The 14,816-nt window shown below is 39.6% G+C and overlaps 1 protein-coding gene across 1 annotated transcript in view; it reads left to right on the top strand.

Moving 5' to 3' along the window:
• Positions 1 to 14,816, top strand: part of LVRN (laeverin) — a 100,543-nt gene that overhangs the window by 33,957 nt on the left and 51,770 nt on the right. The window contains exons 5-6 of the mRNA XM_012555721.1: positions 6,780 to 6,934; positions 8,785 to 8,898. Coding sequence (XP_012411175.1) covers positions 6,780 to 6,934; positions 8,785 to 8,898 — 269 coding nt within the window. The remainder of the gene's footprint in view (positions 1 to 6,779; positions 6,935 to 8,784; positions 8,899 to 14,816) is intronic.

The raw sequence follows: 14,816 nt of genomic DNA, 5'->3' as shown, positions 1-14,816 counted from the left end.
CTAAGAAGCACGTTCCTCACGTGTATTTATTTTTTGTTTTGTAGACCTGTCTAATCTTTGTCTGAAGAGTGGGCTTCAGGAATGGTTTCAGTTCTGGGTTAGTGGAATGTCTGGGGGCCATAGTTTTGAGGGTTCCTCCAGACTCTGTCAGACCATTAAGTCTGGTCTTTTTACATTAATTTGAATTCCATTCTATATTTTTCTCCTGCTCTGTCCCGGACTTTCTGTTGTATTCCCTGTCAAGGCAGTCATTGGTGGTAGCTGGGCACCATCTAGTTCTGGTCTTAGGCTGGTGGAGTCTCTGATTCATGTGGTTCTTTAGTCCTTTGGGCTAGTATTTTCCTTGTGTCTTTGGTTTTCTTCATTTTCCTTTGCTCCAAGAATATTTTTTGACACATGAAAATTATGATATTTAAATTGCAGTGTCCATAAAGTTTTATTGAAACATAGCCATGCCAATTCACTTACATAGTATCTATGTCTGTGTAAAAATGGCTTGGTGAAGGCATCTGACCTCTTCTAACTTCACAAGGGGGAAGGATAATCAAGATCAACAGCTCAAGGCTGATTCCTATGAGGTGGAGGTCAGACTTGCCTTGTCTCTCTGCCATCTTTACCAGTTCTGACACCAACTCTCCCTCCATGACACTCTTTACTTCCCTGTTGGGTTTGCTAATTCATTGCAATGACTACACAGAACTCACAGACCATACTCATGATTATGGGGTTTGTTAGGGAAGTGACAGGTTACCATTCAGGTTGAGGAACGCTCAGGGTACAGTTCTTGCATCAGGATAACCTCTTCCCAGTTGTGCTTGCAGGCAGGCCTCTCACTGGCCCCCAGCCTCTGCCCTGCTCAGGTAAGGTTACAAAGCTCTTTTCGCTCTGCTGATAAGTGCCCAGAGGCACCCCACTCTGTCAGTAAGCCTCAGCCCAAAGGTGCTCAGCTCTAGCTCCAATGGGTTGGCAAACCTAGCTCCACCAAGAGCCTGGAGGCACCCTACTCTGCCAGCAAGGCTCCTACCTGAAAGCACTCAGCTTTCTCGCTCTGTTGGTCAGGAAGCCCACTGCGCCGTCTCCTGCCGGTCTCTCCTGCTGCTGTTTCTCTGCCACCACTTCTCGCCATCTTCAGTGGTACAACTCTCTCTCTCAGTCTCCTGGTTCCAGTAGCTTCTCAGTACAAGGATCCTGGGTCCAAAGGACGTGTTCCACTCTCGGCCTTTCTTCCTTGGTGGTGGTGAGATCCTCTCCTTCCCACCTCTGGGGTTGCTCATTTCAAGCCCAGCAGGATGGCAAAACTGCCCAATCGCCTTGATGGGCCACAATTATCCTATTTGCACAATCCAACCCAATTACTTGGGTGGGAGTTACATTACCATAGCAAGAAAGGCTACACAAAAGCAATCTATCATACCGCAGTCCACTCCCTGGCTTTTCTAGCCATAGTTGGAGGATAACTTCCCCCTCCCAAACATTTTACCAGCCCAAAGCGGTCATTAACAATTTGTCCTTCAGTAGGGCAAAAGAGTCTTAAGGATGAGGTTACTCAGGTACCAGCCATTGAGGTCTGCTGCAAGTGTCTGACCTGATCTGGTCAGGTTCTCAAAAAGTCATCTCAGCTTCACCCTTTCTGGTGTCTGATGAAATTAAACTGAGAAAAGATTATACCCCTGCTCTGAGCTTCACGAGGTCTCAACATAGCAAAAACTTTAAGGGACTTTAGGTTTGACCACTGTACTCCAGTCCAGCAGTGCATCCCACCTTAGTCCACTCTTTCACACTTACAGCTTCTACAATTACAGTTTTTACAATCACAATTAACCCTGTTAACAATCAACACAACTAATTATATAATCCTCTTAGCATCCCCCCACCCCTTCCCCAGAGCCATCAGAGAAAGAGAAATCTATTCAGTGGGGCTTCTCCCTTGTACACCCTCATTCTGAGTGTAAGCACACCCATGAAAGTGTGTAAGCCAGCAACTTCATGCCTTTATCTCCCCCTGTTTTAGATAGCCAGTGTTTTAATTGCCCATATTATCAAACCAGTGGTGCAGTGGTTAAGAGCTATGACTGCTAACCAAAAGGTCAGCAGTTCAAATCCACCAGCTGCTCCTTTGAAACCCTATGGGGCAGTTCTTTTCTGTCCTATAGGGTCACTATGAGTCAGAATCGACTTGATGGCAGTGGCTTTGTTTGTTTGTATTTTTATTAAACCAGTACTCTCAGGAGACAAGCATGTTCCTTGGTCTCAAAGAGTCTTCTATTCCAGTTGGAACTTTGAGCATCCGCATCCATAAGCAAAGTCCAGTCCAGAGCAAGACATCAAATTGCAGCAATCTACACCAGCTCATGGTGTCATACATCCTTCTCTTCATTTGTTCAGATTCTGGTTAGCTCATCCCTAGCCATCCAAGCTAGGTCACAATGGGTAGCAGCCTTAGGCTTGAGAGCTTACATACACCTCCTGGCACTTCAGACTGCCCTTTCACACTCTCTTATCCCAAGCCCCCTGGGGCTAGGTCAATGGATTCCACCCGTAAACTCAGGAGTCCACACAACTCTCTTTACTTCTGACCATCCCCCCCTTCCTCTCTGTCTCATCCCTGGCCCCTGTGGGCTAGGTCAACGAGTGCCAGTGACATATGTCCAAACTCAGCCTGTGTCTTCATTGCTGCATCTCACCTACTTCCACTCATGAGTGTACCCGGATGGTCACCAGAAATGAGCATACCAAGCTGTCTACTTGCTGGCTCCCTTTAACTTCCAGTCCTGGAAGGGGGTTTTTCTTATGGCACTGACTTTTGCTGCCTCAATGCATCCAACCGCAAACTGCTTGCTCAAAATTCAAAAAGCAAACAAGCCACTTATTTTTTGTGTGGGTCCTTCCTTCCAGTGCAAATCTCCTGTTCTTTCAGCAGTCCTAGGTGGTTCTGCATGTCTTTTCAAATGCACAATCTGGGTGGGGCTCAGGTTTTCAACCTAAGCCCCCACTCTATATACAGGACTACTGGCTTGAAACAAAAAGCCTGTGTTTCATCATGTAAATCCTTGTTCCCCTTTTAGCATATCCAATCAAGTATTGGCTGAAGGTGGAGTTACACACTGTCTGTAATCTATAATACCCAGTGTTCATTTCTATCATGCATTTGGGTCTTCTTTACAAAACTAGGTAGGAGAAACATTCAATATCCAAAAAAAGACATAATTATTCAATATTCAAATAAACACATAATCTAAATACATAACCCTTTTAAAACATTCCAGTTGTGTCTTCTCTTAGCCACCCTTTGACTGTCTTCCCATTCGTATGCACATGGCCTTGGGCCTCTGGCTGGGTGGAACAAGAAGACCCAGGACCCCTATCAATCATCTTGCTTATCTGGCCTGGCTTTTTCCCCAGGACATCCCAGATCCAGCTTTTCTTCCCTTAGCTGCAGCATAACTTTCCTTTCAGCCATTACAGGTAATAATAACCAAAGTAACCATCTAAGAATCAAAAGTTTCATTCCCAAGCCTGTTTGTTATTTCTCTTACAAAGTCCCATTTTTCCATGAGTTTGGAACCATGGCAATGAATCCCACTTCTGACACCAAGTAAAAATGGTGTGGTGGAGGGATCTGTCTTCCTGTAACTTCACGAGGGAGAAGGAGAATCAAGATCAACATCCCAAGGCTGATTCCTGTGAGGCAGATATCAGACCTGCCTCCTGCCTCCACCGTCTTTACCAATTCTGACACCAACCATCCCTCCCACGCACTCTCAACTTTTCTGTTGGGTTTGATAATTCATTGCAATGGCCACACAGAACTCACAGACAATACTAGTGATTATGGGGTTTATTATGGAAGTAACAGGTTACAATTCAGGTTGAACACTCAGGATACAGTTCTTCTATCAGGGCATCTTTATTTGCAGGCAGGCCTCTCCCTGGCCCTCTGCCTCTGCCCTGCTCAGGCAAGTGTAACAAAGCACTTTTAGCTCTGCTGATAGTGCCCAGAGGCACCCTACTCTGCCAGTAAGCCTCGGTGTGAAGTCACTCAACTTTAGCTCCATGGGTTGGCAAACCTAGCTTAACCAAGTGCCTGGAGGCACCCTACTCCGCTAGCAAGGCTCCTGTCCCAAGGTACTCAGCTTTATTGCTTCATAGGCTGGGAAGCCCACCACACTGTCTCCTGGTGGTCTCTCCTGCCACATTTTCTCTGCCACTGCTTCTCATCGTCTTCAGTGTTACAGCTCTCTCTCTCTCCTTTTATTTCTCTGTCTCTCTCTTGGACTTCTGGTTCCAGGAGCTTCTCAGCACAGGGATCCTGGGTCCATAGGACATGTCCCACTCTTGGCCCTTATTCCTTGGTGGTCGTGAGATCCTCTTCTTCTCACCTCTGGGATGGCTCATTTCAAGCCCCGCAGGATGGCAAAAATGGCCAATCCCCTTGGTGGGCCACAATTACCCTATTTGCACAGTCCCACCCAATCACTTGAGTGGAAGTTACAAGACCATGGTGAGAAGGGCCACACAGAAGTGCTCCATCATCCTGCTTTTGCACTTCAATATCAAAGTTGCAATAGCTGTAGTGAAACGATATGGCCTGCAGAACCCAACATATTTACTATATGACTCTATATAGAAAAAGAGACTAACTTGTTTTACAGGGTTGGATTGTGGGTTCATGGGTTTTCATATTATTATTTTCAAATAATGAATTAATCGTTAAAATTAAATAAAACAGGGTCATATGTGAACTAACGCTTATACTTTTTCAAGAACCAGATTTTGTTTAATCTGATTCTATGAAGTTAAAAAATAATAAAATAAAAATAGTTATTGATTTTAGTAAGAGATGGCCTCTTAGAGCTGATGAGATTTGACCACCAGTACTTGTGGCATTCATGGATTGAGCAGAGGACTTCCTGGGATAGCAAATGGCATGAGCAGAGAAAGGCTCAGTGGTTGTGGAAAACAAAAGGGATTGGCTTGAGTGGAGCAGAGTGGTCTTGTGTGAGGGAAGGAAGATTAGAAGAATGGGAAACCCAGGTTGAGTCAACTAAGTGTGTGCAAAGATAATAGAGTGCCAATGGTGGAGGCGATATAATGAACTGGATACACTTTACTATACATGATCAGCTTCAGCCATGTGGAGAGTCAACTTCAGTTATTTAACATAGCATAGCACAGAGCATTTATTAGACAAATGTAGTATGGATATATAAGAATGATACTTCTTCCATTAGAAAAAGAAAAGAAACTTTTATTGTTCTTGTAGTTATAAAAGTAATAAATGATCACATTGTAGAAAATTTGGAAAAATAAAGAAAAGTGAAAAAAAAAAAAGAAAGAGAAGAAAAATCTCCTTTTTCTAATGCTACCATGGAGAGATAACCACTGCTAACCTTTTGGTGTATGTTTTCCCCAGTATCCATTTTAGTCTCAATCTCTGTCTCTGTAATTGTTTTTTTGTTTTAATAAAAATTGCACCCCAGAAGACATGGCCCCTGGACTCTCTGTTAGCCCAAAACTAAAACCATTCCTGAGGCCAACTCTTCAGACAAAGATTAGACTGGACTATGGGACAGAAAATGATACTCGTGAAGAGTGTGCTTCTTAGCTCAAGTAGATACATGAGACTAAATGGACAGCTCCTGTCCAGAGGCGAGATGAGAAGGCAGAGATGGTCAGGAGCTGGTTGAATGGGCGCCACGGGAAATCCGGGGTGGAAAGGAAGGGTGTGCTCTCACAGTATAGAGGGAGCAACTAGGGTCCCATAACAATATATGTATAAGTTTTTGTATGGGAGACTAACTTGAATTGTAAATTTTCACTTAAAGTGCAACAATAAAATTTTTAAAAAAGAAAAAACTCATCGGAAAAAAAAATTGCATCATAGAGTTGACATTGTTCTTTGAATGGCATTTTAAAGTAGCAATGTATAGCAACATGATCCAGATAGCTAAATGATCTTTTGTATTGTCATTTTTAAGACATAGAAGGCCTATATATCAATTTGCCAAAACAACTTATTTAATACTATGTGGTTAAACATTTGAATCAATGCCACCTTTTCTAAGTTACTTTAAAAACCCTAAAGGAAACTCTTGTAAGGAAATATTGGTAAATCCTTCCATGCTTTAGTATAAATTGCCTTAGTATAAATTCCAAAAGTAGAATAATTTACTCAAAGGGCATGAACATTCGCAAGATTACAAAATATTTTGCCACATTGCTCCAGAAAGGTTGTGCCAGTTTACACTCACCAACAAGTTATGTGCCAATTTTCCTCTACGTACATCAGTACGAATTATTAATCTTCTGGTAAATTTGAAAGATAGTTATATCATTGTTTTTATTTTTGTTTATTGATAACTAATGACGTTGAATACTTTGAATTGATTTTTGGCCATTTGAATGCTTTCTTTGGTGAATTGTTCACATCTTTTTTTTCTCTTTGATTTGTCAGCGCTCCTTAAATATTAAAAAAAAATTGTCTATTGTTTATGATATATGCTGTAAATATTTTTCCCAGTTGTAATTTGCCTTTCAAATTGTTTATGGTGTCTTTTTGGTCAACTAAATTATTTAATTTTTATATGTCAAAACAATTTATTTTCTGGTTTCTGTCTTTGTTATTAGTCTTTAAAGAAAGCTTTCTCTCTGCTCATATTATAAGTATTTATATTTTCTTTCAGTAATTTTATGATTTCATCTTGTGATATTTAAACCTGGAAATCCCAAATTTCTTGGAAGAGATGATTTCATTTCACCCTTCATTTAAATCCACTTAGATATAGTTGCCTTGCCTATTTTTGACAACCGTGCAATGGAAAATTGGGGACTATTGATGTTCGATGAGTCATTATTGTTGCTGCAACCAAGTGATCAACTAACAGAAAAGAAGACTGTGATCTTCCACATTATCTCCCATGAGATTGGACATCAGGCATGTGGTAAAATGTTCTTTCTTATTTCACATAAAGGTATTCTTCAGCTGCTCTACTAAAAAACCCAAAACAAAACAAAACAAAAAACCTGCTGTATACCAAAATTGTAAATATATATATATATATATATATATGAAAGGTGTGACAGTAATTAGAAACAAATTAGAAACAGTATAATCAGATTCTGGGTGGATTTGAACTATTGGTGCTGGCTCATAGTAATTTGACCTGACAGTTCAGCTGAAGATTGGGTGTTTATATCCAAAGGCTAACTTTGCTCCATAAAATCTGCTTCAGGAAAAGTAAGCCAAGCAGAGCTGTGATTATTTGTTTTTAATTTCATCTTAAAATAAATAATACTCAAAAAGGTCTCTGAAAGATACCCGCATTTCATCAGTAGATTGTTGTAAACTTCTATTTTTTTCGAAAGAGGTTAAAGGGATACAGGCAATATATTGGTTAAGTGTTGGTGATGTGAGCAGTAATGAATCCTTGAACTGTATTCTAAAAGGCAGTGTAAACAAGGATTCATGATTCACTTCGTTAGATCTATTTGGTTGCACATTGGTGATTTTAGAAGTTTGGCTGTTTGATTTGATGGAGATTCTCACGTTTGCGTTTTGGCCTGTACTCCATTAATACAGGTTTGTCAAGAAAGAAATCCTCTAAAGTATGAAATTATCTTCATAGTGATGTGATGCCCTAAGAAGTTTTCGAAAAGAGCGAATTGCTGGGATGGAGGAACACCCTGTTACACAGTCAACACACAATTTCACAAGTTTTGATCATTCTCCCAAGTGTCATTTTTTATTATAACCTTAAATGACACATTGTTTTGAAATACAGGCTTCTAACTATGAATATATCACAGCTGTTGTAAGAATTTAGTTAAGTACTAGGCATGGGTTTGTTGGTTTTGGAGGTTTTTTTTTTTCTTTCCTGATGCTGTTCATGATCCATTTGACACCTTCTTTCTGTTAAACCGAAATAGAAAATAATTACAGCTGAATCACGTTGCAGAACATATGACCTGCATGGTCTTGTCACTGATTTATAGATGGCACAGGTCAAATCATGTTCTTAAAACATAACTGCTTAGAGCAAAATCCTGATGTAGCCTATTTAGAGCATAAACCAAAAAAAAAAGAAAAACCAAACCCGTTGCCATCAAGTTGATTCCGACTCATAGCAACCCTATACGACAGAGTAGAACTGTCCCATAGGGTTACCAAGGAGCGGCTGGTGAATTCGAAGTACCCTTTTGGTTAGCAGCCGAGCTCTTAACCACTGCGCCACCAGGGCTCCATTTAGAGTATAGCGTGCTATAAATTAGTAGGTGTTAAGTCAGCATTGAGGACTTCCGGTTTGTTTAATGTAACACAACTTTTGAGCAAAGTGGACAGTTTAAGAAATGCTACTCTAGCTCGGGGTCCTGGTGGCACAGTGGTTAGTTAAGAGCTCTGCTGCTTACCGAAAGGTCACAGTTTGAATTCACCAGCCACTCCTTGGAAACCCTGTGGGGCGGTTCTCCTTTGTCCTATAGGGTCTCTGTGAGTCCGAATCCACTCTATGGCAATGGGTTTTACTTTAGCTTACTTTATTTTTGAACATCATAGTTTAAAAACAAAAATTGCTCTCAATCATTGCATGTGACGTAATTATTTGAGAGCAATACATGCCTGATATCTCTTCATGTTAAAACAATAATGTGATTGTTAGAGTCTTGTTTTCAAGTTTTATTATTAATGGCAAACAAATTTTATCTTTTAACCTTACATTTATTTAACATGTAACTATAACAAATATTACTTAAATTTAAGAAAGTTTTCTTTTCTCCCATCTCCAAAAGTGGTTTGGAAACTTGGTTACCATGAATTGGTGGAACAATATCTGGCTCAATGAAGGTTTTGCATCTTATTTTGAGTTTGGAGTAACTAACTACTTCAATCCTAAACTCCCTAAAGTAAGTGTTTTGTTAAATTTGTATAACATTTTCCCCCAATTATAAAAATATTGTTGAAAACATGTAAAATACAGAAAAATTAAAGAAGTATTAAATGATCTATAATACCAGAGATAATCGGTGTTATTTTTGGTTGTGTTTTTACCCCAGGTTTTTACCTATTGTAGATATTCATAAAAGTGGAAATTAGATAGAAATTTGTAATTCTTTCTCTACTTCATGTTATATCATGAACAATTCCACAAATCATTGAATCATTTTTGAAAACAAGATTTTTTTATGGCTACCTAATATTTTATTATGTTGTCTTACATAGTATATGCTTATAATCTTTCTTTATTGTTCAATTTTAGGTTATTTTCACTTATTCCCACCTACGCTAAAGTTTAAAGCAGTTGTAATCATTAGTCTATGACTTTAATGATATGTAATATGCTACTATTAGTCAATCATATTAAATATTATTGCTGATACTGTTTTGCTGCTTTGAGTAAGTGGTAATACTGAAAAATAAATTCATGGGTATGCAAATGTGATTATTTTAACCGTAGTTTATACTTCTGGTACTTAATCTATTTACAGTAATTAGGTAGCACTTTCAGAGTGGCATAATAAAGCTTTTATTTAGATGTTTAAACTTTTAGGTGTCATGTCTTTTGACACAGACCTCACCTCTTTATAGCAAACCACAAGTCCTTTCTGGTTTGCCTCTTCTTTCTCTCCTTGTTTCCAAGGCTAGATTCTCGGCCTCTTTTCTCCTCTCTCTCTCCCCTCCTTTTTTCAAAGAGTTTATTGATATTGAAAGGCTGATTTCTACTGGCCAGATCCTCCTATGGCTAGGTTTATCCATTTTAAAGGCAATTCTAAGAGTATGTTCTTTTTAATATTTTGATAGTATTATTTCCCTTTTTTAATGACAGGATGGTGATGGTAGGTAGATGATTTTATTTTTGTTAATTGCTTGACAAGATAAAAAAAACTGATAAACCTATCTTGACCTCACAGAAACTTAAAAACAAAAATTTTTTTTTTTTTTTTTAATTTTCCTTTCTGTTTGTGGAACCCTATTGCCTGGATAGCACTGACGTAGAGCAGCATCTTAATACTCTAGTTCCATGACATCCACCCTACTCTTTGTGAACCTTCTGTAAAATGCCCCCTACCCAGCCCCTCTGCAGTGCCTCAGGCCTTTCTCCCCTGACTGTGCACATGTTGACTTGTCCTGGGGGAGAGTTGGGACATCATCGCATAGATCAGGAGATTGAAGTACTGAAAAGTTAAGTGGTACTGAAAGGTTAAGTGACTTACCCAAACTCATTTGCTTAATTGGAACAGAACTCTGACAATAACCCCATTCTCTGGGACTAGTATGATGATGATGATAACAATTATACAGTATTTACCTTCATTGAGCACTTGGGACTTAATATGTGCCAATGTGAGTTCTACACATGTATCATCTTACTCAGTCCGCAAAACAACCCTATAAGTGTAGTTGTTGTTATCTCTATTTTATAGATGAGGAAACTGAGGCATAGAGGCATTAAGTAAGTTGCCCAAGGGCTCAGCTGAGATTCAGCTGATGGTTCAAAAACCATCCTTTTACCACTGACTCTACAGATAAAACACAGGGGGAGTGTCCTTGTTCTCAAGGAGCTAATGGTGTGCATACATGCATCATATATATAAATATAAATTTATACACACGTAGTAAACTGTAGTTGTCTCCAAAGGTCCTTTCCATAGTAGAACTGCACCGTAGAGTTTCCAAGGAGCGCCTGGTGGATTTGAACTGCTGATCTTTGGGTTAGCAGCCAAACTCTTAACCACTATGCCACCAGGGTTTCCCCATATACTCTATATCTACAAAATCTTTTGTGTCTCTTTTATAAAATAGAATCTACAGATGGTTAGTGCCATCTACAACTGTTTTTGAAAGCATTTGTATCCCAAATTAACTCTGTGCTTAGAGTCAATCAGGAAAGAAGTTTCATTCCCATAAAACAATTGAATTTATCCTCTGTTTTCTTAGTTGAATAGAATACATCATTAACATCAATTCTAATTACTTAATGCAACTAAAATGGCCATGATATTATCAGTATCTGATAAAACATAACTGATGAAAGTTGATGAGTGCATACTATTGGTGTTTATGAAGGTAAGATTGCAAGATTTGTGTCTTTTTGTACCATTTAGTAATTTCTTTTTATCATTGATTTTATCATTGGTTTCTTAATCATTCTCTTCTGAGTCTACATTTCTCAGTCCCTTGTGTAGCTAAGTGAATATAACCGTTGCCAGAATAGTATCAGATCCTGGGACTTGAGGAAATTGCCCCAAGCTTTCTTTTTACAAAGCTCTTTGCTTCCATTATCTTGAGAGATCAAGAACTTCGGCTTCCTTTTAATCTACTAGTTTGATTGAAACTAAGTAAGGGGATCACAGATCCAGATTTCCATGATTTTTTTCCTATTTCTTGGTCTAATTTCATCTGAAAATCATTAAAGCATGATATGAATGGCTCATGGTCAAGGGTTCAGAACTTTAAAGACCACTTGGTTTCTTGGCCCCTGCAGCTCCAGCTCTGACGTTGCCACTCATTCGACTTTTTCCTATCTCTCTTCTTCTGCCTGGTGCCTGGGTGGTGCAAACAGCTACTAGCTGAAAAGCTGGCAGTTCAAACTCACCCAGAGGCACCTTGAAAGACAGGCCTGGTGATCTGCTTCGAAAAGGTCACAGCCTTAAAAACCCTATGGAGCAGTTTTATTCTGCACACATGGGATCTCCATGCATTGGAATCAACAGCAACTAAGAACAACAACAATAAGGAAGCAGCAGACTGGTGACGGGAAACGGCATATAAAGTCCCTGTAGCTGGTCAGATCTTGCTTTGCCATTTACTACTATTGTGAATAGCTGAGACAAGTAGTTGAACACCTCTGAGCTATAGTTCTTCATACTTAAGATAGTATTCATGTAGTCATTCAACAGATTACTGAGCATCTACTATATAATACTCTAACATACCATTTATTAAGCACTCCTTATGTGGCACAGTGGTTAGCAGCTTCTGCTAACCAAAAGGTGAGCAGTTCAAATCCACCAGCCTCTCAGTTCTACTCTGTCCTATAGGGTAGCTGTGAGTCAGAATCAACTAGACAAAAATGGATTTGGTTTTTGTTTATGTGCTTATAGGCTATTATATACTGTCTTAGTCATCTAGTGCTGCTCTAACAGAAATACCACAAGTGGATGGATTTAGCAAAAAGAAGTTTATTCTCTCACAGTCCAGTAGGCTACAAGTCCAAATTCAGGGCATCAGCTCCAGGGGAACGCTTTCTCCATCGGCTCTGGAGGAAGGTCCATGTTATCAGTCTTCCCTTGGTCTGGGAGCTTCTCTGCGCAGGAACCTCAGGTCCAAAGGACATGCTCTGCTCCCAGGGTGGTATGAGGTTCCCATGTGTCTCTGCTTACTTCTCTCTTTTATATCTCAAAGGAGATTGCATTAAGACACTATCTAATCTTGTCAACTTCATCAGTATAACCTCATCACAGTGATAGAATTTACAACACATAAGATCACATATAATCTCATCATAGTGGTAGAGTTTACAACACATAAGAAAATCACATCACATACACAATCATACAACACTGGGAATCATGACCCAGCCAAGCTGATAGATATTCTGGGGGGACACAACTCAATCCATGACATATACATTATCTCACTCAATCCTCAGAACAACTCTATGAGGAAATAATAGTAGTGATAATAACAACAGCAGTGGTTAACTCTTACTGAGCATGTCTTATTTGCCAGGTACTGTGCTAAGAAGAAAGGAGCCCTGGTGGTGCAGTGGTTAAGCGCTCGACTACTAACTGAAAGGTTGGCAGTTTGAGGGAGAAAGATGTGGCAGTCTGCTTCCATAAAGATGTCGGCCTTGGAAACCCTATGGGGCAGTTCTACTCTGTCCTATACAGTCACTATGAGTCAGCATCGAGTTGATGGCAATGGTTTTTTTTTTTTTTTTTGGTTATATAATAAGTAAATAAACAAGACAAAGATTTTACAACTATGAAAATAAATAGATACACAGGAAAATATTGGAAGGAACCACACTAATATTTTATTGGTGGTTATGTTAGGGTGCGGGATTGTGGGAGTGTTTTACTTTGTTTGCTGCATTGTACTTGTATTACACTTGGGAACAACAGTGAGACAGTCTCAAGAAATCTGAGTGTTAAACTAATGAAACCTACACATCATGGATAGGATTAGACTTATGCAGATATTTCTTCTAAATCCTTGCAACTAAAAGTAGCATCCTTGAACTAGCAACATCAGCATATCTGGTAGTTTATGAGAAATATAGGCCCCAATCCAGACCAACTGAATCAGCATATGCTTTTGACAAAATCCCCAGGTAATCCTTATTCACATTAAAGCTTCAGATGCAGTGCTTTCAATGACAGTCTTTCTTCCTTCTGGTAGAGCAGAGTTTGATGATAGCCTAATTGGTGGTATTAATAACTCTAAATATAGTGTGTTAGTAGGAGAGGGTTGATTGGGACATTGACAGATGGAAACGGGGCAGAATGTGACAGTTTATCTGACACTGTCCAGGGGTGAGAGAGTAAACTTGAGGGCCCCAGAGATGGGCTGTCAGGAGTGAGGCTTCACGTGGATCCCTGGGGCTCATCCAGCTCTCCAGGTTGTGAGCGAGCTGTCCCTCCAGCTTCTCCACTGCCCTTTGCCTTGACTACTTTGTCCCAAGCACCTCTTTGGCTATAAACTGGTTTTCCTTGTAGCTTTCCTTCAGCAGATAGCTAGTCTTTTAGAAAAGTCTGTACTTCTCATTGTTGTTGTTGTGTGCATCAAGTCAATTTCTATTCATAGTGACCCCATGTGACAGAGTAGAACTGCCTCATAGGGTTTTCTAGGCTATAATCTTTATGGGAGCAGATCACCAGGTCTTTCTCCCACAGAGCTGCTGGGTAGGTTCAAACCACCAACCTTTCAGTTAGCAGCCGAGTGCTTAACCTTTGTGTCACGAGGGCTCTTTGCACTTCTCAGTAGTGTATGATAAATTGCCTTCCCATAATGCATGAGTCATAAACTATAGTATCCAGTCTGTGGATTTATTTCCTATTGTAAATTTTTACACAGCATCGTTGTATATTTGTCAGTCTGGCATGTGTTTGGTTGGCAAATGTCCATCTAAGAGAGACTGGTCAACTTTAAGGGTCTGCTAATAAAATCACAGTAACATTGTGAAGATTAAATCCACCTAGAGATATTATTCCCTGGGAGGCCCTATCTGGTGGCCAAAGACCTCCTTAAGGGAAATGTAGGTAGTTTTCCTGAAAAACATTAATTTTATAACTGATTAGAAAATTTTATTTTTTGAAAAAAAAAGTACAAAATGAAAAGGAAACTATCCTGAGTTTTGTTATTTAAGGAAAATTGACTTATTTGGCTAATTCAGAGAGCATTTCTTTTCTTTTCTTTTTTTTTTTTAATTGTACTTTAGCTGAAGGTTTACAGAACAAATAGTTTGTCATTAAACACTTGGTACACATATTCTTTTATGACACTGGTTAACAACCCCACGACATATCAACACTTTCCCCTCTCGACCTTGGGTTCCCTATTACCAGGTTTCCTGTCCATCCTGCCTTCTAGTCCTTGTCCCTGGACTGTTGTGCCCCATTAGTTTCATTTTGTTTTATGGGGCTGTCTAATCTTTGGCTGAAGGTGAACCTCAGGAGTGACTTCATTACTGAGCTAAAAGGGTGTCTGGGGGCCATACTCTTGGGGTTTCTCCAGTCTCTGTCAGGCCAGTAAGTCTGGTCTTTTTTTGTGAGTTAGAATTTTGTTCTACATTTTTCTCCAGCTCTGTATGGGACCCTCT

The sequence above is a fragment of the Trichechus manatus genome, unplaced genomic scaffold (assembly GCF_000243295.1).
Source record: "Trichechus manatus latirostris isolate Lorelei unplaced genomic scaffold, TriManLat1.0 scaffold00047, whole genome shotgun sequence".
Lineage (NCBI taxonomy): Eukaryota > Metazoa > Chordata > Mammalia > Sirenia > Trichechidae > Trichechus > Trichechus manatus.
Note: the sequence above shows the minus strand (reverse complement) of the source record. Positions and strands in the feature narration are given on the sequence as shown.